The sequence below is a fragment of the Crocodylus siamensis genome, chromosome 4, assembly GCF_052110815.1.
Source record: "Crocodylus siamensis isolate JL-2025a chromosome 4, ASM5211081v1, whole genome shotgun sequence".
In the NCBI taxonomy this organism is placed as follows: Eukaryota; Metazoa; Chordata; order Crocodylia; family Crocodylidae; genus Crocodylus; species Crocodylus siamensis.
This window is the reverse complement of record NC_143398.1, coordinates 101,939,073-101,966,351: the sequence shown is the minus strand read 5'-3', so window position 1 is coordinate 101,966,351 and position 27,279 is coordinate 101,939,073. Positions and strand designations below refer to the sequence as shown.

General features: G+C 42.9%; 1 protein-coding gene across 8 annotated transcripts in view; it reads left to right on the top strand.

Annotated features, from left to right (window-relative positions):
* WASHC4 (WASH complex subunit 4) overlaps window positions 1-27,279 on the top strand; it is a 64,316-nt gene that overhangs the window by 27,822 nt on the left and 9,215 nt on the right. For 5 of the 8 annotated variants that reach the window (XM_090043172.1, XM_090043170.1, XM_090043169.1 and 2 more), the window contains 18 exons: window positions 122-247; window positions 909-1,016; window positions 1,921-2,067; window positions 2,236-2,315; window positions 3,272-3,377; window positions 4,493-4,609; window positions 5,644-5,812; window positions 7,082-7,236; window positions 8,061-8,135; window positions 8,219-8,323; window positions 10,978-11,112; window positions 11,704-11,812; window positions 12,478-12,544; window positions 13,109-13,195; window positions 16,478-16,625; window positions 18,169-18,265; window positions 23,741-23,937; window positions 24,778-24,877. In XM_090043172.1, the coding sequence (XP_089899298.1) occupies window positions 122-247; window positions 909-1,016; window positions 1,921-2,067; window positions 2,236-2,315; window positions 3,272-3,377; window positions 4,493-4,609; window positions 5,644-5,812; window positions 7,082-7,236; window positions 8,061-8,135; window positions 8,219-8,323; window positions 10,978-11,112; window positions 11,704-11,812; window positions 12,478-12,544; window positions 13,109-13,195; window positions 16,478-16,625; window positions 18,169-18,265; window positions 23,741-23,937; window positions 24,778-24,877 (2,128 nt within the window). Of the gene's footprint in view, window positions 1-121; window positions 248-908; window positions 1,017-1,920; window positions 2,068-2,235; window positions 2,316-3,271; window positions 3,378-4,492; window positions 4,610-5,643; window positions 5,813-7,081; window positions 7,237-8,060; window positions 8,136-8,218; window positions 8,324-10,977; window positions 11,113-11,703; window positions 11,813-12,477; window positions 12,545-13,108; window positions 13,196-16,477; window positions 16,626-17,983; window positions 18,077-18,132; window positions 18,266-23,740; window positions 23,938-24,777; window positions 24,878-27,279 lie in introns of those variants that run through there. The other 3 variants (XM_090043175.1, XM_090043174.1, XR_016441844.1) reach the window with 3 other exon arrangements.

Genomic DNA, 27,279 nt, shown 5'->3' with positions numbered 1-27,279 from the left:
TAGCAGGGATTATTCAGGGTATTAAGTCCTGTCTCTGAACTACAATAAAAAAGACACAGTATATTTACTTGCATGACATCTAGTGTTGAACTTCTTTCATTTTTTACCCACTTGTTTTTAGGGTTTTCTTTATGCTTACAGCCTCAGCACTATCATTAAAACCACGATGAATCTTTACATGTCAATGCAAAAGCCGATGACCAAGACCTCAGTGAAAGCATTATGCAGACTTGTGGAACTTCTCAAGGTAGGCTTCTTGCACTGAAATTACTTATCAAACTTAGGAGAAAGTTTACAATCTTTGCATTCGCCTGTGCCTAAGGAAGGGTGAGTATGCACAAAAGCTTGCAAATAAAGATTTTTTTTGTTGCAAATATCTAGTTGGTTTAATAAGAGATATCACCTTTGCCACAAGTTCTGATTCCTTATTGAACTTAAGCATTTATGCAGTATGAGAATGAAGCATCACATTCTGAAGAGCGAAAACATTACGGGTGTAACTTCTACATAAAGACTAGATTGAAGTAGGAAGGAAGAGATTGGAGAAGAAAATAAGTTGCGTGCAATTTCTAAACACCTTCCACATTTTCTTTTCTCTCTTCACCCTGTTCTCCTTTTTAAGCAAGAAAAAGAAATGGATGCTTAATTTAGGCTCTTTATGCTTTATGAACACTGAACAATATTATTAACCCTCTTAACACCTGAAAATATTCTTTTGTGGGGGGGTTTTTCTTTCTGTCTTTTGAAAAAAGCAGCACATTCAGTAGCTGCAGTTAATATAAATTACAAAGGTACAGAAGAGGAATGCTCCATTTTACAAGTGGGCAAGAGCAGTTAGCCTAAATAAATCAGTGAGATTGTTGCCTTAGAACTGATATTAATCTCTGTTTTTTTAAATTTGAATGCAGGCAATAGAACATACATTTTACAGAAGAAGTGTGGTTGTGGCTGATTCTGTGACTCACATCGCTCAGTATTTGCAGTATCAGGCTCTTAACGCTATTTCTGTAGCTAAGGTAAGTAAAACGAGTTGTTATTGTGTGCATGTAAGTAAGCACATTTATACGCACAGTCAGGCTGTATAATAACTTTGGTGTTTTGTGTATATATAAGATTGCTGTTTTTATCTTTGTGTAATGCTGTTACAAAATTCTGTAAAAGGAATAGGTATAGTATTAATTTTACTTTATGGAGGTGCTAGTTGCATAGGTGCAGTGTATGCTTCTCCAGAAGCATGACAATTCACTTTGCTTGCAGCCTTTACTGATCCAATCTTGGTTTTATGAATTACATTATGAATCAAGATTTCAACATAGCTGCCCTGATGAGAAGTGCTAGCATATATGTTTTGCTTTTGCAGCTAACCTCCAAAGGAGTTGCATGCTGTTATTTATTTTCATAGATGTTAAGGTCCCTTTCAGCCCCTACAGATCATCAGGTGCAGCCCCCCCGCACTTGGGCAGGAAAGACTTCTGGGATCAGATGACCCCAGCAAGATAGGCGTCAAGATGCTTTTAAAACCATTTTATTGTGTCTGATTCTGCATTTTCTTATCCTGTGAAGATTAAATAAATTATATGTGTAAACAATACATGTGCATAGGTTTGCTAAATACATTTAAGAGCCCAAAACATCTCTGGAGAACCAAACACTTTTTTTAAATTTACAAATGGGAATAATACAATTCAAAAGTGGCATAGTCACAAAATCTGTTTGAAACCATGAAGTTTCTGCAAAACCTGTATATACTGTGTATTCTGTGTTTGTGCCTAGTCTTAAGACTGAAAAAAGTCAAACTGTCAAAAGAAGAGGAGGAGAAATTGCTGTTTGGGGGCTTTGGTAACTTTTCCATGAATACCAAACTTATTTTGATGGTATTTTTTTCCTCCTTCTCTCTCTCCTTCCCTTTCCCTTTCCAAGAAAAGGGTCATTTCTGACAAGAAGTACAGTGAGCAGCGCCTGGATGTCCTTTCTGCCTTGGTGCTGGCTGAGAATATCCTCAATGGGCCAAGTACAAAACAGAGACGGCTAATTGTTTCCCTTGCACTGAGTGTGGGCACACAGATGGTATGTACCACCACTGTGCAGATTCCTGTACACACTATCAATGGTAACAAACAGTGTTCATTACTGAATTGATCAGCCATCTTGCCAGAACAGTTTAAAAATAGTTCTTGTTCTGCATTTAAACACAACAAGTGACTTTCTCCATTTTCCTCTGGTGCCTTTTTTCAGAAAACATTTAAAGATGAAGAGTTGCTTCCACTTCAGGTAGTTCTGAAAAAACTGGACTTAATCAGTGAACTTTCAGAACGGTAAGTAGTAGCATAGTAGGTTCAGGAGACTAGTGGCATTAAAAATAAAATATCATGATCCAACATACAAAATCTTGCAGGAAGTTCTTTATTCTCCATCTAGCTGCATGCAGTTGGCTGGTTCTGTGTAATGATGGGTGGTCAGAATGTGGTCTGTGGAATTCCTCTTTCATAAGTTAATGCAGGCCATGGAAAATTCAGTGCCTGTTGCATGATCCACTGTGTTTTCTAGTGAGTTTAACAGTAACCATCACTTACTGGGAGCAGGAGCCTTCTTGGTTTGCACCTCCAAATTGAAAGTAAAGCTAGCTGCAACACTTTTTTTTTCTATTTTATTTAAACTTCTTCCTCCCGACTGTTCAGACTGCAATTGGTTGTGGATATTCAGCAGTAACTTGGTGTAATGTTACTCTTTGTAAATGTTTTCTGTAGATCTTTGATTTGTATATCCAAGCGGATACTTCTGGTGTGTGGAGAATTTACATCATGATCTTCCTACCATTTGCATGACTATAGCACAGAATTAGCTATGGCACCATATCTTAATGCTTTTTTATGTTCTAATTTTCAAGTGCAAAACCTGCTGTTAGTATTGGTGATAACCACATTAGTCCATAAGTGGCACCATATTTTATAGCTGGTATACGATCTGAGAAAAGAAATTCCTTTGTTATACGATTGAAACAACATTTCAGTAGCAGTTACAGGTTCCTTATGGATGCAGTGACAAAAAAAGGGCATCCATTTATCCAGGATTTAGTTCCTTTGAAATGCCAGTGGAGGGATGGTAAATACTGTATTCTTGCATATTTGGAGTTTTAGTGTTATCCTGAAAAGCTAAAACTAGGGAAGTGAATATTAAAAATCTCAAAGAGGTTACAACTGCTGAAGTACAGGCTTGTTGAAGTGCTCTCTTGAGCTGTGTTATGTGATTTAATAAGTATCTTGTATTTTAGAGTCAAAGTGCAGTGTGACTGTTGCTTCTTGTACTGGCATCGAGCAGTCTTTCCAATTTATTTAGATGACGTGTATGAAAATGCAGTTGATGCAGCTAGATTGCACGTAAGTTTAATCAACAAAAATACCCAAAGAGACATTAATGGTTCAGTTTAGCATGCCAATCAAATTGAGAGGAGGGAGCCCTTAAAAGTGGAATTGCAGCAGGGACAGAGTTTCAATTTGCTCACCCTCCCTTTCCTGCTCAGGGAAAAGCTGCAGTTTTAACCCTTTCACAGCAGAATTGGCTGATTTTTGGCCTGAGGTGGAAAGAGAGAGAAGAATAGGCTCTATCCCTGCTTCATGCAACCACAGCTGTGGAAATCTCTTTTCTTCATCCTGCCTTCCAAAAACAAGGCACCTGTCTTATTTAGGGGATGTGGCATGCAAGAAAAAGAAGTGTGTATGTATATTATTTATATTATGTACATACACCTTTTTTTTTTTTTTGCTAACTCTGAAGCATCAGAGTTTAGGTGCTGCCAGCAATGAACTGCTTGGCCCAAGACACTAAATTCATCCGTTTGCCACATACTGTTAATTCACTGTTCTGATTGACCAAAGCTTAAAACTGGGTCTTTGCTAGGACGTCAACTTGTGGGAAGGGGGTATGGTGTTTGGTCTGCAATAGCAGAGAAACTATTTAAAATAGCTAACTCATCTCTGTCTTGCTTTTTAGAAAAATTGAAGCTGATGGCTTTCAATCCTCTTTTTTTTTTCAACTTAAAGCTAAATATGTACAGACATTCGAAAAGCCCGAGGCAGAATCTAAGTTGCTGCAAATTTCTATAAGCAGCATAGTTTATATTGGTAGTGAACAGAACACATATTTGTCCTTTGGGGTGATGGGAGTTCTGCCATTTTAAATCAGTCTGTGCGCTGAACTTCTGTTATGGGTATAGACCAGTTGTATATGCTGAACTTCTGTTCTGTTACAGGTACAGACTGGTTTCCAATCACTTACACTGGCAAAAGTGTAATGTCTTTACTTGGCCTTAATTTTTTTTGCAGGGGATGGAGGGATTGTTTGAATTAAAGTAAATGAGTTGAGCTTCACTCTTGAGATTTGAGGTTTTGACCTCTAGCTCAGGCTGGTTAGGTGATGTACACTATTTTAATATGTTGGTGTGTACTTGTTCTGTAGTTTGTAAGTTAGTGTCTTTCTAATCCTTTTTTTTCAGTATATGTTTAGTGCATTACGGGACTGTGTACCTGCGATGATGAATGCAAGGCACTTAGAATCGTACGAGGTACTTCTGGAGTGCTACGACAAAGAAATCATGGACGTTCTAAATGAGGTAACTGCTCAAGTACTGGAATTACTGTCAATGGCTTAATTGGAGTGTCTATTAGAGTTAGCTTTTACTGCCTGAAATGTAAGATTTTCCATAAAACTAGTGTGGAAATCTTGTTTGCCTGCTTTGAGGCATGGTTAAAAGCAAAAACATTGTTCATTTTAGACCATCACAGGCATGTATATAGCTCCCTTTATCATAGTGTGCAGGGAACTCTATCATCAATGTACCTCTTTTGAGGTCGAGAAGTGTTCTCTGGTTTACAGATGCCGAGACAGAAATTTACCCTTGGTAGAAAGTTCTGCATGCATAGCTATTTGGGCTAGAAAAATAATCCCCTTTTCCCCCAGCCAAATAACTATTTCTACAAAACTCCTGGCTGGCTTAGTTTATCTCATTCAGGGAGGTGGCAAAAAAACCCCCTCACATTGGCAAATACATATTTCCATCAGGGGGCTCTGCTGGCATGTACTCAGCTCTACTGCAGAGGTTGTGTCATGTAAACGTGCCCTTACTGCTGTGGTTCTCAACCTTGTTAGAATCAAGCCACCCTTCAGAAGATGCCAGCACTTAGCTTTCTCAGGTTTTTTTGTATTGCAGAAGAATAGTAGAGTAGCTTTTTCTGTTGCATAGAATTAAGAAAGACCGCAACAAGTTAGAAATGTTTTTGACACTCTGGATTTTCTAAGGTTCTATGTTAAGGCACTTGGAGAAGTTCATCCAGATCAAGTAAAGGTGTGACTTTTTCCACTCCCTCCCCACCATGTGAAGCCTCTGCTTTGTGTGCAAAGTGGCCTATAGTTGCTGTATTTAATCTTCTGAGCTACAGTAATCTAAAGACTTTTTGCACCTGAGTGTGTGGTTTTGCACATAGGAGTTTTAAAGCCCTTCCACGTATGTGCCTTGATTTGTCTTAACATTGCTCTGTGTGTTAGAGGCCACAGTAACTGTTACAGATCTGAAGGTAGTTTTTAATTCTATTAAACCACCATTGTAAAAGGAAAGAGCATGATTTTTTTTCTTCACTTTTCCAATAGCATTTACTGGATAAATTATGTAAAGAAATAGAAAAGGACCTACGTCTTTCTGTGCACACACATCTACAGCTAGAAGACAGAAATCCTTTCAGAGTTGGAATGAAAGATTTGGCCCACTTTTTCTGTCTGAACCCAATACGATTTTTCAATCGTTTCATTGATATCAAAGGTGGGTTGGAATAAACAGATTTTTTTGCTTGTTAATTTTCTCTACTGTTTTGCTTCCCAGCTAACCCTTTGAACATTTTCCTTCTTTTCCTTTTATGTTTCCCTATTTCCTTTTATTTCTTTCCATGCCTCCATGGCCTAATGATGCAAAGAGGAAATTACTAGTGTAGTTGCTGCTAACTAGACCTATGCGAAGTGGCTAGTGTTCACTTTAGATTCTACTGATTCAGGGGACAGTGATTCAATTCAGTGATTTTTTTTTTTTTAAATCAATATCCCGAATTGATTCGGCTGCTGCCAAATCATACAGGCCCAGACCCCGTCCACTCTCCCAGTCCCAGCAATGGCTGCTTCAACTCACCAGGTGCTACTGGTGAGGGGGGTACCCAAAAAACCCCCGGCCTTACTGGTTCCTATCCAGCAGGGGGGTGATCCCTGCTGCCCCACACTGCCCCATGACATGTGGGGGCCTCTGCATCAGCTCTCTGAGGCCACTGCAGGAGCTGGTGAGTGAGGAGTATTTTTGTTTTTTTTAAAGGGCTAGAGCTGGGGCAGGCAGGGAGTGCTGGGGAGGAGCAAGGGGTGCTGGGGGTGCTCATGGCAGAGCCCCCATGTGTCATGGGGCAGTGGGGGGCAGCAGGGGTCCACCCCCCCAGCCAGGTAGCAGCCAGTGAATAGAGCTTTTTTTAAAGGGCCAGGAGCTGGTGTAGGCAGGGCTGCCATGGGAGGGGGCTGGGAGAGTGGGCAGGGAGTACTGGGGGAACAGGCAGGGGATGGGGCCTGGTGGGGGATCCCCATGGTCCCCTCCTCCAGCCTCCCCTCCCCTGCCCCCTACTTACCATTTCCAAGTCCATCTCCAGCTCCCTGTTGCAACAGGCAGGGACTAGCCAAATCGTTGAAGCTCTCCGAATCTTTTCCAAATTGATTCAGAGCTTCAAGTCGATTCGGACCTTTTATTGGTCCCCTGATTCAATTCGTATTTGGAGATTCAGCCCCCGAATGGGGCCGTATCCCCTCCAGATTGAATCAACACCCAAAGTTTTGCACAGCCCTATTGGTAACCATGTGGTTCTTTCTACCTGGAGTGTGTGTGTGTGTGTGTGTGTGTGTGTGTGTTATACTACATGTGCTATTATCTATTTTGTTTTACAGTCCTCTCCAAGAGAATGCCATATTTAATGCCATGTCTGTTTAAACTAACAGATTTTGTTTTGTTTGTTATTTAGCAGCTGGAGATTCAGTCCATATTATATTATTGATTTTTTTACAGTTTATGTGACGCACTATCTAGACAAGACGTTTTACAACCTAACAACTGTAGCTCTTCATGACTGGGCTACATACAGTGAAATGAGAAACTTAGCAACTCAGCGTTATGGTTTGAGCATGACAGAAGCACATCTTCCCAGTCAGACTTTAGAACAGGTACGGTTTTTGGAGGGTGCTTTCTGTTTATATACGGCATGTTTTTGTTGTACTAGATTATTATTCAAGATATGAATGAATCAGAAACTGAAGCACCCGTGGTGGAAATCAGCTGGGAATTTTAATCATTGTTTTCTAGTTCTCTTTGGAAATAGAGGGGCCTGACTACCTTTCTTTTGAAGGGAATTCCACACCCACAACAACTGTTCACTTGAAATTTGAAGTTTTGGATGCTCAGAAACCCTTAAAAAAACAGATCTCTGAAAACAGGAATACAAAATTATATGCCAGTTTCTCAAAACTTGGTCTAATTAAATTTACCAAAGACTAATGCCTGATAAAGATTAAACACAAAAAATCCTGTTTTTGAGACATGTAGTCCTTTTTTTTGAGTCTTGAGACTAATTAAATAGTAAATAAGAAAGAAAAAATGAAATGGGTATTTGTAAATCTTGGCATTTGTATTTATAAATATATACCAGTCCACTTTTTTTCCACTTTTATTTCCATACACTAGATAGGATTTAAGAACACTTTTTTTCAAATGGATTAAAAGACATGGGTATACATTTGACTTGGAATGTAAAACTATTATAAGAAAACTTAAAATGCTAATTCCTAGATATTGAAGAGGGCCAGAATAAACTGCAAAGTAACATCATAGATTTAACAGGAAAAGTTGTTTCAATTTTTATATGCAACTGGACTGTGCTTCCAAAAATGCTTTCAAATAGCTTGCATTGATAATTGTTACTGTGAATGCATTTGAAACTCCCAAGGAAGCTGTTACTGTGAAAATTTGTTAATTGATCATGTTGTTTCAGGGTCTGGATGTTTTGGAAATCATGAGAAATATTCATGTTTTTGTATCACGCTACCTCTACAATCTCAATAATCAGGTGAGATGCAGTCTAGGCCTGTATTATGTATATCACTTGCTGATTTTGATACTGAGTGAATAATGATCACCTTTTCTTTGCAGATCTTCATTGAAAGAACCAGCAATAATAAGCACTTGAACACTATCAATATCCGGCACATTGCTAATTCAATTCGAACACATGGCACAGGAATCATGAACACAACAGTAAGCATCTCTTGCACTGTTGCTTTTGTTTAATAAACATAAAAAGCACATGCACTTCTAGCATCTTTTGACCTTTGAATATTTAGTACAATTTCAGTTTTGCATTTGACTTAACAAGGCCGTCTGCAAACACTAAGCAGTGGGTCAGTGGGTTTTGAATTGTTATACTGCTAGTATTTATTAGGTAAAGTTATTGTAGAGATATTCTGGTGAGATTCCAAATTGCAGTAGCCATGAAAATAAGTGTTTATAAGGTTTAGTTTTTAAAAGTCTGAATCAGTTTGAGTACTATATATTGCTGTTTTGTTAACATTTGTTAGGATGCCATTTTATGTTGCATTTCAAGCACAGTATTCTTAAAAATGTGGTTCCAGTTTGTCATATTTCAATTTAAATAGTCAAACTACCACTTACTTTATTTTAGAATTTGGGAAATGTAAGGTCACTGTTTTTTTACATATTTGGCCAAAGTCACTTAATATTTTCACTGTTTTCTGGGCTGAGATTGATAAGTGGTTTTCATAGATTTCATAGACATTAGAGCTGGAAGGGAACTTGGAAGATCATCAATTCCAGCCCCCCATCCGAAGGGCAGGAAGTCAGCTTGGGTCATAGGATCCCAGCAAGATAAGCATCCAGTTTGCACTTGAAGGTGTTCAATGTAGGTGCTTGAACCACCTCTGATGGCAGGCTGTTCCAGAAATTGGGGGCTCGGACAGTAAAGAAATTCTTCCTTATGTCCAGCCTGATCTTGCAGTAATTTATAACACTTTGACCTCGTCATCCCTTGGGGCGCTCTGGTGAACAAATGTTCCCCTCAGATCCTGGTGGTCACCCCGATAAACTTATAGGTGGCCATCAGATCACCCCTGAGCCTGCGCTTTTCCAGGCTAAAGAGCCCCATGGCGCTCAGCCTGTTGTCGTAAGGTCTGTTTTCCTGACCGAATCATGTGCGTGGCTCTTCTCCACATCCTTTTTGAATTGTGGAGCCCAAAACTGAACGCGGTTCTCCAGCTGCAGCCTCACCAAGGCCGAGTACAGCATCGCATTGCAGGCTCATGTTCATCTTGTGGTCAGTGATGACCCCTAAGTTTTATTACTTCCCTGTTCTAAATGTGGATGCTATTCAGCAGTGTAGAGTATTCAATGATTTTTCAAATAAGGTTAGTAGCCTTGTAGGGCTGTGTGATCTGAGAATAAGTGGGCATGTCTACATGTGCATTTTACTGTGAAGTAGACTAATTTACTGTGCAGTGAAGTGTTACTGTCTTCATGTGCATTGCAATTAAGGCTCAGAAGATTAACTTACTTCAGTGTATGATTGTCCTGTCAGACACAGGCAACTATGTGATGGCAGGGTAAATTACTGAGCTTAAATGCACGGGTAGATGGTGACATTGAGATTTAATTTACTCTGGCTCAAATTGCACTGGAGTTTATTCAGTCACATTAATTGCATGTGCAGAGACTCCTAAATAAGGATGCTGAGTCTGGGAAGCCTTTGCAGATGTTCATTTCAACAGGAACTTAATCTTCTCATTTTTATCAGTTGTAAATCACATGTTTGGAGTAATTGAAATAATATGAACATTTGGTATGGTGCCAAAGCTTGATTAGAAAGTTCAACCCATGAAATCAAATCTTAGACAGCTGTTCAGTATCTTAGGATCTGTGTATCCCTTTCTTCATCTTATTCATCTTTCCACTATGCCATTGGCAATATAGGAACTTGAGGAGCCATGTGTACAGAAAGAAAAGTGCTCTCTCTCAGGGTATCACTTGGAATGATAAGATTATTATAAATGAGTTCTTGTTATTTGACACTGGGGGGGAAATGCATAGATGGCTTCTAATATTGGTACAGCTCATCTTGGCTGTTGGTTATTGTGACAGAAGTTGTTTTCCTGCTCCCATCACTTCCTGGCTAATTGAGCACCTTTCTTATTTACCTCTGAGTCTGGGCTGAATTGTCTAAATAGACAATGAAATTGTTACTTCGATTCATAAAAAGTTAGGGTTGGAAGGGACCTCAAGAAGTCATCTAGTCCAACCGCCTGTTCAAAGCAGAACCATCCCCAGCTACATTATCCCAGCAAAGGCTTTGTCTAGCTGGGTTTTGAAAATCTCCAAGGTTTCCTACTTGAAAAAGGTGGGATGTAGCCCCATGGATAAATAGTTCTAGAAAACTTTGAACAAATTTAAAGAACAGGGTAGGTTTATAATGAAACTCCAAATATTAGGGGAGACAGTAATTGAGCTTAAATCTGTTCCTCTTCAATTTGGAACATTTTTATCATTTCAGAGGAACAGCAACTATATAATCCAAAATTAAACTGTAGGTGCTGTACTTCTCGTGGCACACGGACTGATCTTTTAAATAGCAGGTTCCCTCTGCCCTGTTACCTCCCTGCTTTAAAGGGAACTGAACCTTCAAGAAGAGAAGGTTGACTTTTTTTGTTTCCTTTTTTAGTGAGAGAGGTATTGCTGAGCTTGCCTGAGACCTGCAAAGGTGGAGCCTCTTTCCAGCAGCAGAATTTACATTGTTATACAGAATTAAAATGATTCAAGAAGTTACTGAACAATAGTCACTAAAGGTACATGTTTATTGGAAAGGGAGTTTCTAATTTTGAGTCTGTTTTTTTGTTACAATCTAGGTGAATTTCACATACCAGTTTCTGAGGAAAAAGTTTTACATCTTTAGCCAGTTTATGTATGATGAGCATATCAAATCTCGACTAATTAAAGATATACGGTTCTTCAGGGAAGTGAAGGATCAAAATGATCATAAGGTAAATGCGTCAGGTAAAAGGGAATTTGATTTAAAACAATGCTGCCTTTGTGCTCTGAGACATTAAGCTGATATGTGCCATGCTACAAAATGTCACAGCTTTTTCCTTTTATTTTAATTAAATGTATTAATGGAAGGTGACACATTCAATCCTGTCAAAATGCAGCACAGGAAAAAATTCACATTCCTGCATTCATACTATTTTATCTGATTTAATTTATTTTTACTTCTTACTGAACACTAACTAAGATGATACTCATCAGCAGACATGATGTATCATTCCTTAACCTTATATAGGATTGGATATGTTTTTCCTTCTGTTAAGCTGTTGATGATTAGTACAATTTTTGTCTAATTTAATTTAGACCCAAAGTTTACAACTAAAGTTAATAACATTTTTATAAATGGTCCATCTTGAAATTAAGTTTTAGTTGTAGTCTGAACACTGTCATGCTTGCAAAAGATTAGGCAATGTATATGTAGATGACAGGGGTGGAAAGAGACTGTGAAATAGCTTTACCATGAAAAGTCAGTTATATTCTTTAAAAACTAGTATATATCTATTTTATTTATGCTGAAATCATCTCTCTAGTACCCTTTTGAGAGGGCAGAAAAGTTCAACCGGGGCATCAGAAAACTTGGAATAACACCTGATGGACAAAGTTACCTCGACCAATTCAGGCAGCTCATAAGCCAAATAGGTATGTAACACTATCTAAAAATACGGGGTCAGTATGTCTTCATAATCCAGTAACTAAAGTGCTAAGGTTGAGGACTGTCTAATCCTAGCACAAATGGGTGCACTGTGTTAAGGGAATGGATTTTCACCTGTTTATACAAAAATGGGCCCTGATGGCCATAACAAAATCCGTCTATGCCTCCTGTGAGTGTTCTTGATACTTTCTTCCTTCAGCTATGCAAAAAAGGAACCCATTTTTTGTCCAGATTTAGTATCTTTCCAGTATAGGGAAAAGTACTCTTGAATCCGGATATTTCAAAATATGTGGATGAAATACCTTTGGCTGTTAATGAAATAGGCATTTAAGGTCTGAGTTGCAGACATTTACTCCCAAATGTAATTTGTGTATTAGGGAGTAAATGTTTGTAGAATGTTGGCCTTCAGTTAAGTGTGAAAATACGTATTCCGTGAACACAGGCTCATGAGATGAGCAAGTTACGTTTTATTTTTCTGGTTTCACTGTGCACCATTAAACTGTGAAACATCAACATAATTTTTCTCTTTGCAGTCAGCTTTACAGCATAACTGTATTACAGAGGATATATTAATCTGTCTTTCAGAATTAACAAGAACTTTGAAATGTGCATATGTAAATATCTAACTCATTTTCTTTTTTTGTTTTGAAAGGCAATGCCATGGGCTATGTACGAATGATAAGATCTGGTGGACTTCACTGCTGTAGTAGTGCAATTAGGTACCCACACACATTTTAATACCATTATTTCATGGTGTTATTCGTGCTTTCATACTTAAAGCACAGAGCTTCTTAGTTCTGCCATTGTGGTAGCTCCTCTGGCTGTTCACAGTAGGAGAACTTATATGAAGTTCAGGCAGTCTTACTGCATTATAAAAGAAAAAAATACAGTCACTGCTACAAAAAAACAGACAAGACCTGCAGGAAGGGAAGAAAAAAAGGTTCCTCTTGTACCATACATTTGAGTGGTGTGGAAATAGCATGTCACTGTTTAAAAGACATTTTCTGATGAAACGGGGAGGCATGTGCATTAAAAAAGATGGGAGAAGATGCTGGAAAAGTGGGGCAGGGTGGTGGGGGAAAAGCAAAACGTTTTGTGAAAGGATAATGAAGAGGGGAGTGAGTTTGGTTATAGAGATGATAGCTTGGATAAGAAAATGATTGGAGATTTGGTATAAGCAAGAGCAAATCAGTGTAAAACCTTTAAGGCAAATGATGATGGTGATTAAGTGAGTGAATGTAATCAGAACTGAATTATAAACCTAATATACAATAACAATGTAGGTTTGTTCCTGATCTTGAAGATATCGTGAATTTTGAGGAACTGGTGAAAGAAGAAGGGCTCTCAGAAGAAACACACAAAGCAGCAAGGTAACCTACTGCATTTTATGATGTGGGGCTTGAAAAAAAATCTTCTCATGCTTTTAAAACATTTTTAGATGCTTTACAAATATGAAAATAAGCTGAAATACTATTTCAGCAGATACAATAGTATTGTTTCAAAAACTGTAGCCACACACTGCACATTCAGGTGGTCTCTGTGCTGCTACCTTGCAGCACGGGAGGTTCTTTTTGACCCCAGGAGATCCTGGGGCAAAATAACTTATGTGGGGGGGGAAAAAAAAGGGGGTGCATGTGGCAGTACCACGTGCCACCCAAAATGGGAGGCAGACTCCTAGCTACAGGAGTGCTGTGGCTGCAGCTTCCCAGGACCCCAGGTAAGGCTGCTGGGGCCAGCACAGTAGCTGGCCCCAGCCTCCTCTACCCCACCCGGGTAACCTGCTGTGTACTAGAGTGTGCCTGGCACAGGTATTCTCTGTGGACAAGTAGCAGTGGCATAAGGTGTGCCACTGCTTCTTGTCTCCAGGGAAGCAAATGTCTGGCTCATGTAGACACAGCCATAGAGTTCACTTCCTAATTAAAATTTGCCTCAGGAAAATTCCTTGCCTATGAGTATCTTACATTCTGGGCATCCATTTCCTGGCTAGAAAGAGACTTTAAAAAATAACCACAAATCACAGAATTATGGAAAATTAGGGGAAGGGACCTCAAGAGGGCATCTAGTCAAACAACTTTCTCAAAGCAGGACTATCCCCAACTATATCATCCCAGTCAAGGGTTTATCTAGTCAGGTCTTAAAAACCTCCAAGGGTGGAGATTCCACAACCTCTCTGGGTAACCTGTTCCTGTGCCTTAATACCCTCCATGTGGGACAGTTTTTTTCTAATAACTAACCTAAACTTCCCTTGCTGCAACTTGAGACCATTGCTCCTTGTTTTATCATCTTCCACCACAGAGAACAGTCTAGCTCCATCCTTTTTGGAACCACCCTTCAGATAGTTGAAGGCTGCAATTAAATCCCCCCTCAGTCTCATCTTCTCCAAACTAAATAATCCCAGTTTCCTCAGCCTCTCCTCAGAAGTCATGTGCCCCAGCTCCCCACCTGTTTCTGTTGCCCTATGCTAGCCTTTTCAACTCTTCCACGTCATTTCTGTAGTGGGGGCCCCAAAACTGGACCCAGCACTTCAGATGTGGCCTCACCAGTGCCAAATAGAGGGTAATGTTCACTTTCCTCTATCTGCTGGCACCACACCTGCTAATGCAGCCCAGTATGCTGTTAGCCCTTTTTTTGGCAGCAAGGGCACACTGTTAGCTCATTCAGTTTATCGTCTACTATAACCTCCAGGTCCTCTTCTGCAGAGCTGCTGCTTAGGCAGTTAGTTCCCAGCCTGTACTAATACATGGGATTATTCTATCTTAAATGCAGGACTTTGCACTTGTCCTTACTGAACTTCATGAGATTTCTTCTGGGCCAGTCCTTCAAATAATCTAGGTCTGTCTGATTCCTAGCCCTACCCTCCAGCATATCTACTGCTCCCTCTAGTTTGGTGTAATCTGCAAATTTGCTGAAGATGCACTCCATCCCATCTTCCAGATTGTTGATGGCGCCATTAAACAAAACTGGCTCCAGGACTGACTTCTGGGGAACTCCACTTAATACTGGCTGCCAACTAGATATCAAGCCATTCCTTACTACCCTTCGAGCCCAACAGTCCAGCCAGTTTTCTCTCCATGTTATAGTCCGTTCATCCAACCTGTACTTCCTTAGCTTGCTCCATGGACTTGTACATGTTCAGCTTTTTCTAATTTGTCCCTAACCTGTTCTTCTGCCACTATTGGCTGCTCACCTCCTCCCCAGGTTGTGCTGCCAGGTACAGTAATCTGGGAGCTGACCTTGCCTGTGAAGACTGTGGTAAAAAAGGTATTGAGTACTTCAGCCTTTTCTGCATCATCTGTCACTGTGTTGCCTCCCCCATTCAGTAAGGGACCCACACTTTCTCTGATCTTTCTCTTGTTGCTAACAAACTTGTAGAAACCCTTCTTGTTACCCTTCAGGTTCTTTGCTAGCTGCAACTCCAGTTGTGTTTTGACTTTCCTGATTTCACCCCTGCATGCTCGAGCAATACTCTTATAGTCCTCCCTAGTTTACCCCACTTTCCACTTCTTGTAAGCTTCCTTTTTGTGTGTTAGCTCACTGAAGTTCCCTGTTAAGCCAAACTGGTCTTCTGCCATACTTGCTTATTTTACTGTGCATATCAGGATGGTTCATTCCTGCGCCCTCAGTAATGTTTCTTTAAAGTACAACTAGCTCTCCTGGACTCCTTTTCCTCTCAGGCTGGCCTCAGTTCTTTGAGTGAAAGTCTGCTTTTCTGAAGTCCAGAGTATTTACTCTGTTGCTCTCCTTCCTTCCTTCCTTCCTTCCCTCAGGATCTAGATCACAATCATTTTGTGATTGCTGCTGCTTAAGTTGCCATCCACTTCTACATTCCCCACCAATTTGTTCCCATTTGTGAGCAGCAGATCAAGAAGAGCACAGCCCCTAGTTGGTCTTCCCAACAGTTGTATCAGAAAGTTATCCTTAACACTCTCCAAAAACCTCCTGGATTGCCTGTGCACTTGTGTGTTGCTCTCCCAGCAGATATCAGGGTGATTTAAAATCCCCCATGAGAACCACAGTCTGTGATCTGGAAACTTGTGTTCCCTGTTTGAAGAGTCTCATTCTCCTGGTCTGGTGATCTATAGCCCATACTCACTATGACATCAACCCTTGTTGGTCTCCCCTCTGACCCTAACCTGGAGACTTTCAACAGGCCTAGCTTCTGTTTCAGAGTGGAGCTCTGAGCAATCATGCAGCACTTTTACATAAAGCGCAACTCCTCTTCTCCTCTGCCTGTCCTTCCTGAACAGTTTGTACCCATCCATGACAGTGCTTCAGTCATGCAAGCTCCCACCAAGTCTGTATTATTCCAATCGTGTCATAATTCCATGACTGCACAAGGACTTTCAGTTCTTCCTGCTTGTTTGTTTCCTAGGCTCTGTGCATTCATGTGGAGACATCTGAGGTAAATCCTATTCTCTGACACCATTCTGATACTAGTGAGGAAGTCAATTTTTGGCCATCTTGGATTGTTTGTGTATGGAATGAAAGGAAATGAGCTGTGTTTCAATTGGAAAATAGTAAAAAATGTATGGAAAATCCATTGTGTGCAAATACATTGGGCTCTTGTCAAAAGCCTTCTCTCACTGGTAATGAATGAAGAGAAAAGTTGCTAACAGGAAATGATCGGGTAACACATTTCTCATTCTTTACAGGCAGTTAGATTCCGTTCTTGGTGATCTCACACGTAATTTTGCAGAAGGCACGGAGTACTTCAAAATGCTTGTGGATGTGTTTGCTCCTGAATTCCGCAGTCCAAAGAACATGCACTTGCGCAACTTCTATATTATTGTTCCCCCACTGGTCAGTAGTTCCAGCACCTATAGTGATGCCTATTTTTTAAAATGTTATTAGATTAAATTGTGGTGTGATGCTCCGTACTACAAATGTAATGTAGGTGCAGTAGATTATTTGTTTCCAGATTCTATTAATTTCTTTCTTAGCTATGAACTGAAGAACTAATTGGCCCCTGTATCTAGTTTGGTTGTAAAAAAAAAAGTGTTCTAATTGACTCTGCTTCTTGATATTGACTTAGGCACCAGTTCCCAACACTGAACAGAGGGGACTGGGCCAACTGAAAAAATAACTTTAAATATATCTTTATTTACTTAAATTGGAGATATTGTAAAAGGTAAGAAAGAAAAGAGACATCAGGGCTAGTCAGAGATGGAGAGAGGAAAATCAAAGACCTTATGTTAGTGTCCCTTTTCTGAAAGTTCCCTTAAAGCAGCAGTTTGGAAATATTCAACCTCTAATTCTAGTTCAGATTATGTAAAAACTAAGACCCTCTTCTGTTTGGATCTTTTATTTGGAGTTGCTTTGCTATATTCCTGCACCACCAAGCCTCATTGACTTCAGTAGGGCTTCACGTGAAAGTACTTGGATGCAGTTCAGGATAGAGGCCAGATCCTACTCTATAATCTGGCCAGAGTATTCCTGATAACCATCCAGTATTTTTAATAAACTTTTAAAATGGAATGTTAATTGAAGGTGACTGAACCACAAATTGAAATTTCTGAAAACAGATAGCATTATGGGGGTAGAAATGAGGAGAACCTCAGAAATAACTAGAAAAAGACTGACATTAAGACAAATGAGTAGAAGGAATTTGTTTCATCCTCTGCACTTTTTTTCTGTGTTTTTCTTATTCCAGGGAGTTCCATTAAATATTTCTGTACACTTAAAATATGTTTTCTTTAATAGCTTAACACACACCACACAGTATGGGGTTAGTATTGGAATAGTCTGTTTGTGGCTGAAGAGAACTGGCCTTTGGTCTCACAAATTGCAGCAAGTGCACCAGTCTCCTGCCCCTCCAGTGTGGTTTTACTGCAGTGATATAAAACAGTGGCTCCTCCTAAACAGTAATAAAAGCACATGAGATGACTTAGGACATCCAAGTGAACTCAATTCAGTCATACTTTCTTTACTGAGCTTCCTAAAAAATTCTTGACATCTTGAATTTATTTATGTATTTATTTTAGGTGCTAGATTTTACAAAGGTCTCTCTTGTTTGTTTGTTTAAAGCTTCATTAAGCACTCAGTCTCTGCTCAGGCCATTGATATTATTACTTTAAAATGTTATACAAAGTATAGAAAGAGCCTAACTTGAGCAGACTTAATGAAAAACATGTCTTTCATTTTTATTTTGTATTTTACAGACCAAACCCCACTTCCTTAAAAGCTTAGGAAAGGGATGGAATTTCCATGAAAAGTAGAAACTTGGAATATTTTTGGGTGTGTAGTTGTAAAATGTAATTGACAAAATTGCATGTTGCCACCCTTTAATTTAGCTCATCTTACTCTGCAGTGATGGTCTGGTTCAGGTGCTCGTCTCTCGTTTCAGACTCTCAATTTTGTAGAGCATTCTATCAGCTGCAAGGAGAAACTGAATAAGAAGAACAAAAGTGGAGCAGCTTTCACTGATGATGGGTTTGCCATGGGTGAGTCTGAACACGCTGTCTAAACTTCCAGTCAGTTAACACAGTTGAGATTTTATTTCAACTTTGCCCAGTCTTTGCAATCTGAGTTGTCCTTGTTTTAACACATCTCACCTGTGTAGATTGTTGCTTTTTGGTTTCAACACTGTATACTTAGTTCTTTCCTGGCTGTCCTGCTACTGTGCATAGAATGCTTAAGCACAACAGAATGGAGTCTTCATAAGCGTGTTGTTGTATGTTGCATGTTTCAGTAACTCTTGGGGTATAAACAGACATTGACAAATCAAGCGGATCAGCTGAGGTAGAATGTGTCCTGCCACAGCTAATCTGCTTCAATGGGTGAAATGCATATTGCCCATTGTCCTGCCTAAGACAGGGGGCCAGTCCTGTGGAATGATGTGTGACGTGTTCCCTGCTTACAGAGCTGCACTTGCTCTGCTTACAGAGCTTCCCAAGGGCACAACCCTGTACAAAGAGAGAAGCCATGTTTTGCCCCTATTTCCTACTTAGAGAATGTTACCCTGAGGATCTCCAAAGCATGTCTCTGGAAGCGAGGAAAGCTGGCTGCAGTGCAGTCCTGGGGCTGTGACATGGGCGGGCAAGTATTTCGGGTGGAGGGTTGCTTACCAAGTTTTGGCAAGCCACCAAGGGCCGCATGGGTAGTCCTGGCCCCTGACGGGTGCCCTGCCCCCTGGTCGCCATCTTGGAACCAGAAGTCCTACCCCCCAACTCCTGACCTTTGCCATCAGAAGTCCTTTCTCTTGCCCCCAGAAATACTCCTTTCAGCAAGGGGTTTTGCCATCTCTGAACCAGAAAAATACCAACTTACATTCTAAAAATCCAACACTTACTATAACATTAATTTAATTTCAGAAAGTATTTTTGTCCTGATTCACGTGTGTTTGTATAGTGTACATAGCAGTGATAGTACAATAGCTTAAAATGAAGTCTTACTCTTGTATATTGTGGCTGGGGGGGTGGGTATAGGGGTGTGGGGGGGCGGGATTTGTGAGGGGGTGACTAGGTATGCGTTTTGTGGGGAGCTATGAGTGTGTGGGGGGAGGGTTGTGCCTTGTGGAGGGGGAGGGTTTGCCCACAGCCTACTCCCCTCCCCCCTGAGGCAAGTAGAGCCCTCAAAGCACTCCTGCAAACCCAGGCTCTGTCCTCCTGGCTCTGGGGCACTGGCACTGGCCCCATGCTGCCACTTGCTGCCACTTGTCCCCTGTTTGCCACTGCTGCCCTTCTCCTGCTGCTTCCCTGTCCCCTGGGCTGCTCCTGCAGTCCCAGCACCGCAGCTGGGAACCACGTGGTGCTGAGTGGCTGGCGGAGTGGGGAGTGGGGAAATGGTGGCGGCAGGAAGGGGGAAGGGACAGCTAGCCAGTGTACAGAGCACAGTGACAGCCAGGTGGGACTGCGGGCCCCGTGCCAGTGCACTGGGACCCTCACCACAGGAGCCAGCCTGCCTGGCCATGAGGACTGGGGCAATAGCCCATGGTTTCTTAGTTTCTAGGGTCGGAAGGGACCTGAGTAAATCATCTAGTCTGACCTCCTGCCATGGCAGGAAATAATACTGGGGTCAAACGACCCCAGCAAGATGTTCATCTAACACCCTGGGGGTGTTTAAGAGGAGAAGAGCCAGTACCACTTCTCTTGGAAGTTGGTTCCAGACCCTAGCCGCCCTGACCGTGAAGTAGCGCTTCCTGATATCTAGCCTAAACCTGCCCTCTGCTAGCTTGTGACCGTTATTCCTGGTCACACCTGGCAGTGCATGAGGGAATAGCGACTCCCCCAATGCCTGCTGATCCCCCCTGACTAGTTTATAACATGCCACTAGATCCCCCCTCGGCCTTCTCTTTTGGAGGCTGAACAGGTTCAGGTCCCATAGCCTCTCCTCATAGGGCCTGCCCTGCTGTCCCCGATCATGCGAGTGGCCCTCCTCTGGGCCCTCTCAGTGCTGTCCACATCCCTCTTGAAGTGCGGCGCCCAGAACTGGACACAGTGCTCCAGCTGCGGCCTGACCAGTGCCACATAGAGAGGGAGGATCACCTCAGTGGACCTGCTCGAGATGCGTGTGTGGATGCATGACAATGTACGGTTGGCCTTCCTGACTGCATCCCCGCACTGCTGGCCCATGTTCATCTTGGAGTCAATGATGACTCCAAGATCCTTTTCTGCCTCCGTGCTGGCAAGAGGGGAGTTCCCCAACCTGTAGGTATGGTGTCGGTTGTTCCTCCTGAGGTGCATCACCTTGCACTTGTCTGTGTTGAATCCCATCGTATTCTCATCCACCCACCCTTGTAACCTGTCTAGGTCTGATTGTAGCCTGATGCTTCTTCCTAGTGTGCCCACATCCCCCCACATCTTAGTGTCATCAGCAAATTTGAACAGGGTGCTTTTTACCCCCTCATCCAAATCACTGATGAAGATGTTGAACAGTGCGGGCCCGAGGACCGAGCCCTGCGGAAACCCACTGCCCACGTCCTTCCAGGTTGAGAAGGACCCATCCACTACCACCCTCTGGGTGCCACCCTCCAGCCAGTTGGCGACCCATTTGACTGTGTGGGCGTCGACACCACAGTCCCCCAGTTTCTTAATGAGAATGGGGTGAGAGACAGTGTCGAATGCCTTCTGGAAGTCCAGGAAGACTATGTCCACTGCTACCCCTGCATCTAATGATTTGGTAATCTGATTGTAGAAGGCCACCAGGTTGGTCTGACAGGACCTGCCACTGATGAACCCATGTTGGTTGCCCCTAAGCATGCAGTCCCCTGCTGGCCCCTCATGGATGTGTGCCAGCATAATTTTCTCAAACAGCTTGCCTAGGATTGAGGTAAGACTAACTGGCCTGTAGTTTCCTGGGTCCTCCTTCCTCCCTTTTTTGAAGATGGGAACCACGTTGGCCCTCTTTCAGTCCTCCGGCACCACACCAGAGCAACGCAAGTGCTCATAAAGCCGTGCCAGGGGTCCTGCAATGACCTCAGCCAATTCCTTTAGAACTCTAGGGTGGAGATCGTCCGGGCCGGCTGACTTGAATACGTCCATCCCCTCCAGAAACTCGCTAACTAGTTCCTCGCTAACCTTTGGCCCAGGTATGCCTCCCCTGGGGCCCAAGTGGGGCTCAGCAGGGAGGTGGCTGTTCTGGTCCCTACTTAGGAAGATAGAGGCAAAGAAATCATTAAACATGTTAGCTTTGTCATCTGGCATGACGACCAAATTTCCCAATGTGTCCTGCAAGGGCCCCATGTTACCTGGGACCTTTTTTTTGCCCCCTATGTATTTAAAAAAGGACTTCTTATTGTCCTTAATCTGAGAAGCTAGTCCTAATTCCATCTCTGCCTTGGCCTTCCTAACTGCCCCCCTACATCCCCGAGTGACTGCAGAATAGTCATCCCTGGTGATGACCCCTTCTTTCCATTGAGTATATGCCTCCTTCTTAGCAAGGAGACATTCCCGGATGCTTTTGGTGAGCCACGGAGGCTTGTGTGCTCTCCTGCTCCCTTTGATCCTTGTTGGGATTATCTTCCTTTGGGCTTGGAGGATCGCCTCCTTAAGGAGCGACCACTGTTCTTGGACATCTGGCTCCCCACCCCTCTGGGACCTCAGCGCGTCCCCAACTATCCTCCTTAGCTTGTTTAAGTTTGTCCTCCTGAAGGTCTAGGGCTGCTGCCTTACTGCATGCCTTTGCCACCTTGCGCTGGATGGTAAATTCCAGCAGGCGATGATCGCTGTCACCCAGGTGGTCGAGCACCCGCAGCCCCCTCACCAGGTCATCACCCATGGCCAGCACTAGGTCCAACAAGGCGTCTCCCCTGGTGGGGCTGTGCACCTCCTGGGTTAGATGGAGGTCCTGCACTCTGTCTAAGAATTTACGTGAGCGGTCAGACCTGGCTGACTGCTCCTCCCAGCAGATGTCCGGGAAGTTCAGGTCCCCCATGACTACCACATCTTTAGCCTTCACTACCTCTGTGAGCTGACCTAAGAATTCCTGGTCAAGCTCTTCTCCCTGGTTGGGAGGTCTGTAGTAGACCCCCACCGTTAAGTCTCTCTCCCCTCGACTGCCTTGTACTCTAACCCAAAGCACCTCAGAGTGCCCCTCCTCTGACTCCTTGCTAATTAATGAGGATGTGTATTCCTCCTTGATATAGAGTGCCATGCCCCCACCTCTCCTTCCTATCCTGTCCCTCCTGTACAACCTATAGCCCTTGACATTCACCGCCCAGTCATGCGTAGAGTCCCACCACATTTCCGTGATCCCCACTATGTCTGGGCTGGTGTCAGCCATCAGGAGGGTGAGTTCCTCCTGCTTGTTTCCCATGCTATGAGCATTTGTGTAGAGGCATTTGAGGCCTCCTGTGGATGTGTGTACTGTCCCCCTAGTCCCAGCGTTGCCCTGGCCCCCATTGCTTACCTGTTCGCTAGTTTTGCTCGTTCTCCCCTGCCTCCCTTCTCCCCACCTTCCTTATCTGCATCTCCCTCGGCATGGGGAGGCAGGAACAGCTCCAAGTCAGAAGCCTTCAGAAGCCCGTGTTAGGCAGAGGCTTCCTGGGTGGGGCTCAAGGTGAGAGGGACGGGGTGGGGCAGGGCTGGATTTACTGCTCTGGCTGCTTAATCCTGCTGATGGCTCTCCCTGGGTCCTACTGCCACTGCCTCCTGTGATCCTTGACAGGCAGCCAGAGGCAGATAAATACTACTTTTCTAATAGAATAGATAGAATGGCCTGGTGGGCTGGATCTGGCCCACGAGCTGTATTTTGCCCACCCCAGGGCTGAGACCACAAATCAACTGATCGGCAGTCCCAGCCTTGGGACCGCACTGCAGAGCGTTTGATACTGCAGTGCAGTCCTGGGGCTGGGATCAATCAGCAGATTGGCTGTGTTAGTCCTGGGACAGCATCAGAGTTGTCAACAGCTGCCTGGGAATCCAGATGGGTAACCCAGGCAGGCAGTCCCTGGGCTCCAGGGGCACGATCCTGCGTGCCACAGGAATGCCCCTGAAGCTCCTGAATGGCTGCCTGCCTGGGGAAGCTGGAGAGCATGGGCTGTGCCAGGCCTACCATTCTCTCTTGCCATAAACCTAACAGATGCTTGCCACAATAAAGTGGCACAAATACATGCCACCTAGGTCACAGCCACAAATTTGGGGCATTTGTGGTGGAACAAGGGGTATGCTTGGCCTTTGCACCACCATAAATTTTAAAGCAGCACAAAGGAGATGTCTGTTTCCACCCTTCCAGCTTTGGGATGGGGGTGGGGATTTGCGTGTCTGCACATGACCTGTGCATAATAGGGCACATGTGGTTGTGAAATTTTTATAAAGCAAAGCTTGTTCTTAATCGTAATTTGACTGTTAACCTTGTTGAAGTAGGCTATACAACCTTGAAAGTTCCAAGAATGTCTTAATGGTTATTTAAAGATTTATGTAGCATATGTACCTGTGTCTGGACTTTGACAGTGGTAAATGGCTCATTAATGATTGCAGGTGTGGCTTACATTCTAAAGCTGTTGAATCAGTACCAGGAGTTTGACTCGCTTCACTGGTTCCAGTCAGTCAGAGAGAAATATGTGAAGGAGATAAGAGCAGTAGCTAAGCAACAGAATGTCCAATCGACGAATCAAGATGAGAAGCTACTACAGACCATGAACCTTACTCACAAGCGACTAGATGTTTATTTACAGGTACAGTATACTTCTAGTTAATGTGACTACTGTTGAATTCTATTTACCTGTTTTGGTTTAGTTGGTCGTTAATTCTGTAGAAGCACCCTCAGTAGTCTGTACAGAGAATTTGTTGCTGCCTAGAGTGAAATAAAGGTTTTGGTAGGGCAGATGAGCTAGTTGGTGTGGCAGGACAGTAGGGGGCACTACAATGCTGAGCCACCTGCCTTACTGTGCCCGAACATAACCCTGCTTTGAGTGTTGCTCCTGGGGTGCCTACATCTGGTCAACCCCCTTCCTGAAGCACACCCGCAAGGCTGGGGCAATTGTCACCATCACCTGAGCCTGGGTCTTTGTTAGGACTCTGTGCCACCTGGGGTACACAGACCCTGTAGATCTTGGGGTTGTTTAACCCACTGTGGTACTTTGGGGTGTTTCTCTTAGCCTGAAGCATTCACAAATAGCCTCCCTTAGCCAGTTGAGCAAAAGGGAGCTGAAAAGGCTTGCCTCATCCCTATAGTGAATAGCTTTATTGATTCCAGAGGGAGAGCATGAGGAAGGAATACAGTACAGTGGAAGAGTGAAGGGAAACAGCTTTGAGCAATACAGTATAAGGGGCTCAGTGGCAATTTTTAGTACACATCTGGAGCACTTAAATCTAAGTTACTGGCTAAAATTCAGGTGAGGTACTCTCAGCAATGTCCAGAGGATTCTGGAGGTATATAGCTTGATTCAGTGACCTGAAGATGTCCTGCCCTTGGTGCCTCTGAAAACCTTACCCACAGATATTATAGATATTAATTTGTGAAACAATAACCCTTACCCTAACAATCTCTTTCTTGTCTAAATGTTTCTACTCAGGAGTTTGAACTGCTTCATTTCTCATTAAGCAGTGCAAGAATATTTTTCAGAGCAGACAAAACTGCAGCAGAAGAAAACCAGGAAAAGAAAGAGAAAGAAGGTTAGTGAATATTTTGAGTCTCTTAAGATTTTTGACATTTTTGTCATGCTGTGTAAGCATTGCTAAAAGCCCTTAACATGGGGAGCCATCTTTCCTCTCCTCGTTTCACTACATTTTTCCTATTGTCTGCTGATTTAGCACTCCAGATAATGTTGTCAGAACAGCAGAGCTCAGGTAAGTATTTGACTCTTCTAAAGTCCCAGAGTGCTATGTTTTCTTATGCGTACAGGTTCCTCTTCTTGTGGGCTCAAGAATGTTCCTTGCTCAGACACAGTTCCACTGGTAAGAACAGGCCCACTGCTTTCCCAGCATCCACAGAGCCATTTATGTCAGCATAGAAAATAATCAGGTTGGACAGGAGGTATGACTTGCCCCTGGTGAATCCATGGTAACTGTTCCTAATCACCTTCTCCTCCAAGGTCTCAGAAATAGATTCTTTGAGGATCTGCTCAATGATTTTTCTGAGAAGTGAACGGAGGCTGACTGGTTTATAGTTCCCTGATCTTCCTTCTTCCCTTTCTTAAAAATATGCACTGTATTTGTCCTTTTCCAGTTGTCCAGAAGCTCCCCTGATTGCCATGAGTTTTCAAAGATAATTGCCTAACAAAAAAAAATGTTGCTTCCCCTCCCCCCCCAAGGTAGAACTGCCTGTGTTTTTCACATTTAATCTGGACACCATGGTTGATGCTGGCTGGTGTAACTTGTTGTCATACTGCAACCAGCTTCCAAGAGTAGTGGTGCTGGCTCCTACCCTCGGGGTCTTTAAGAGGAGGCTAGATGTACACCTTGCTGGGGTCATTTGACCCCAGTACTCTTTCCTGCCATGGCAGGGGGTCGGACTCAGTGATCTGCTCAGGTCCCTTCCGACCCTAGAAACTACGAAACTGTAATGGTGACAGATGGAGTAGGTTAATTTCAAGACTAATTTGTTAGGCAAAAAGCCAGTGTTCCTTAATAGAATAAAGGTTGCATTATTCTTGCCATTACCACATAGAAGGCAATGGCAAATAGGTATTCAGTTTGAGTTAATGCCTGAATGCTGTTAAGTACTGTTCTCTGTCTGGTTGAAGAACTATTTTTAACTCCAAACAAATTGGTGACACGCAGGCAAAAATGCTTGAATCTGTTATACTAGTAACATTCATATGTTTGTAATGTATACTGACTCTTGGGGCCCTGGCACACATTGCATTTAGGATGCAATTAAGGTGCCACTCATGCCATAAAGAGTAACCCTGTCACATGTTAAATCCAATTTGTGGGGTTGTGATATAGCAAGCAAGCCATAAGGCTGTTCTTTCTATGATGTGTAACATCTTTGTCATTCGTTCATTTTGTCACATTTATTTGAATGTGGCTTGTCAGGGTTGACCCACGACAGATCCCAGTGCTCAGCTGAGCATAGGGATCCAACATGGGACAGCCCCTGGGTCCATGACACAGCTGTCCTCTGCCTGATCAGTGGGTTCAGGTTTTGGGCAGCACCAGGAACAGCTGGAGGCAGACAAAATTTATGACACTACAGAAAATGCACACAAGGAGGCTGAGGTAAACATATAGCTGTGTTCAAAGGATTAGGAAAATCATTATGGCTAATCTTGCATAGAGGAATACAGTGGAATTAAAATAGCTAGTAAAATCTTCTCAAAAGCATCTAAGGAAGGCTATACATTTACAGGGACACACTCAAATTGATCAATTACCATTTCTTCCAGAGGAAATGGAATAGGCTATTAAGGCACATTTTTAGTAAGAAAAGGAATTAATCTTTTCAGGTTGAACTCATGTTTGAACTTTATGGCTGCAACCAGATGAGCGCAGCTGTGCGGTATGTGGCATCACAGATGCATTTGGCTCCACATACCACATGTTCCACTGTTCTCCACACTTACCTTGCAGCTTATGGGGTTGAGGGGTGACCCTCGGAGATCCCAGGGTAAAAAAAAACCTGCACAAAAAAAAAGGTGGAGGGGTGCATGTGGGGTGCAGTGTGTGCCACCCAGAACCAGAGCCTGGCTGGCTGGAGCCACACTCTTGGCCAGCCAGGTGCCAAGTGGCAAGATTTCTGCTGCTGCAGCCCCAGGAGGCCCCCAGGATCCCAGGTAAGGCTGCTAGGGCCAGCACAGTGTTGGCCCCAACCTCCCCTCCTCTGCCAGGGTAACTTGCCATGGGACAAATAGCAGTGGCACAGGATGTGCCGCTGCTGCTTGTTCCTGGGGAAATGAACATCCATGCTCATGTGGACGTGGCCTATGATGTGGAGTTGCTCAAATCAGATTTTATCATAAATAAATAAAACAAGCCCCTGTTGAATATCATACTGGGTTATACCAGTGGTTCATTTAGCCCAATATCCTTTCAGTAGCAGGAGCGGATGCTTTAGAGGGAGAGAACTGAACCAG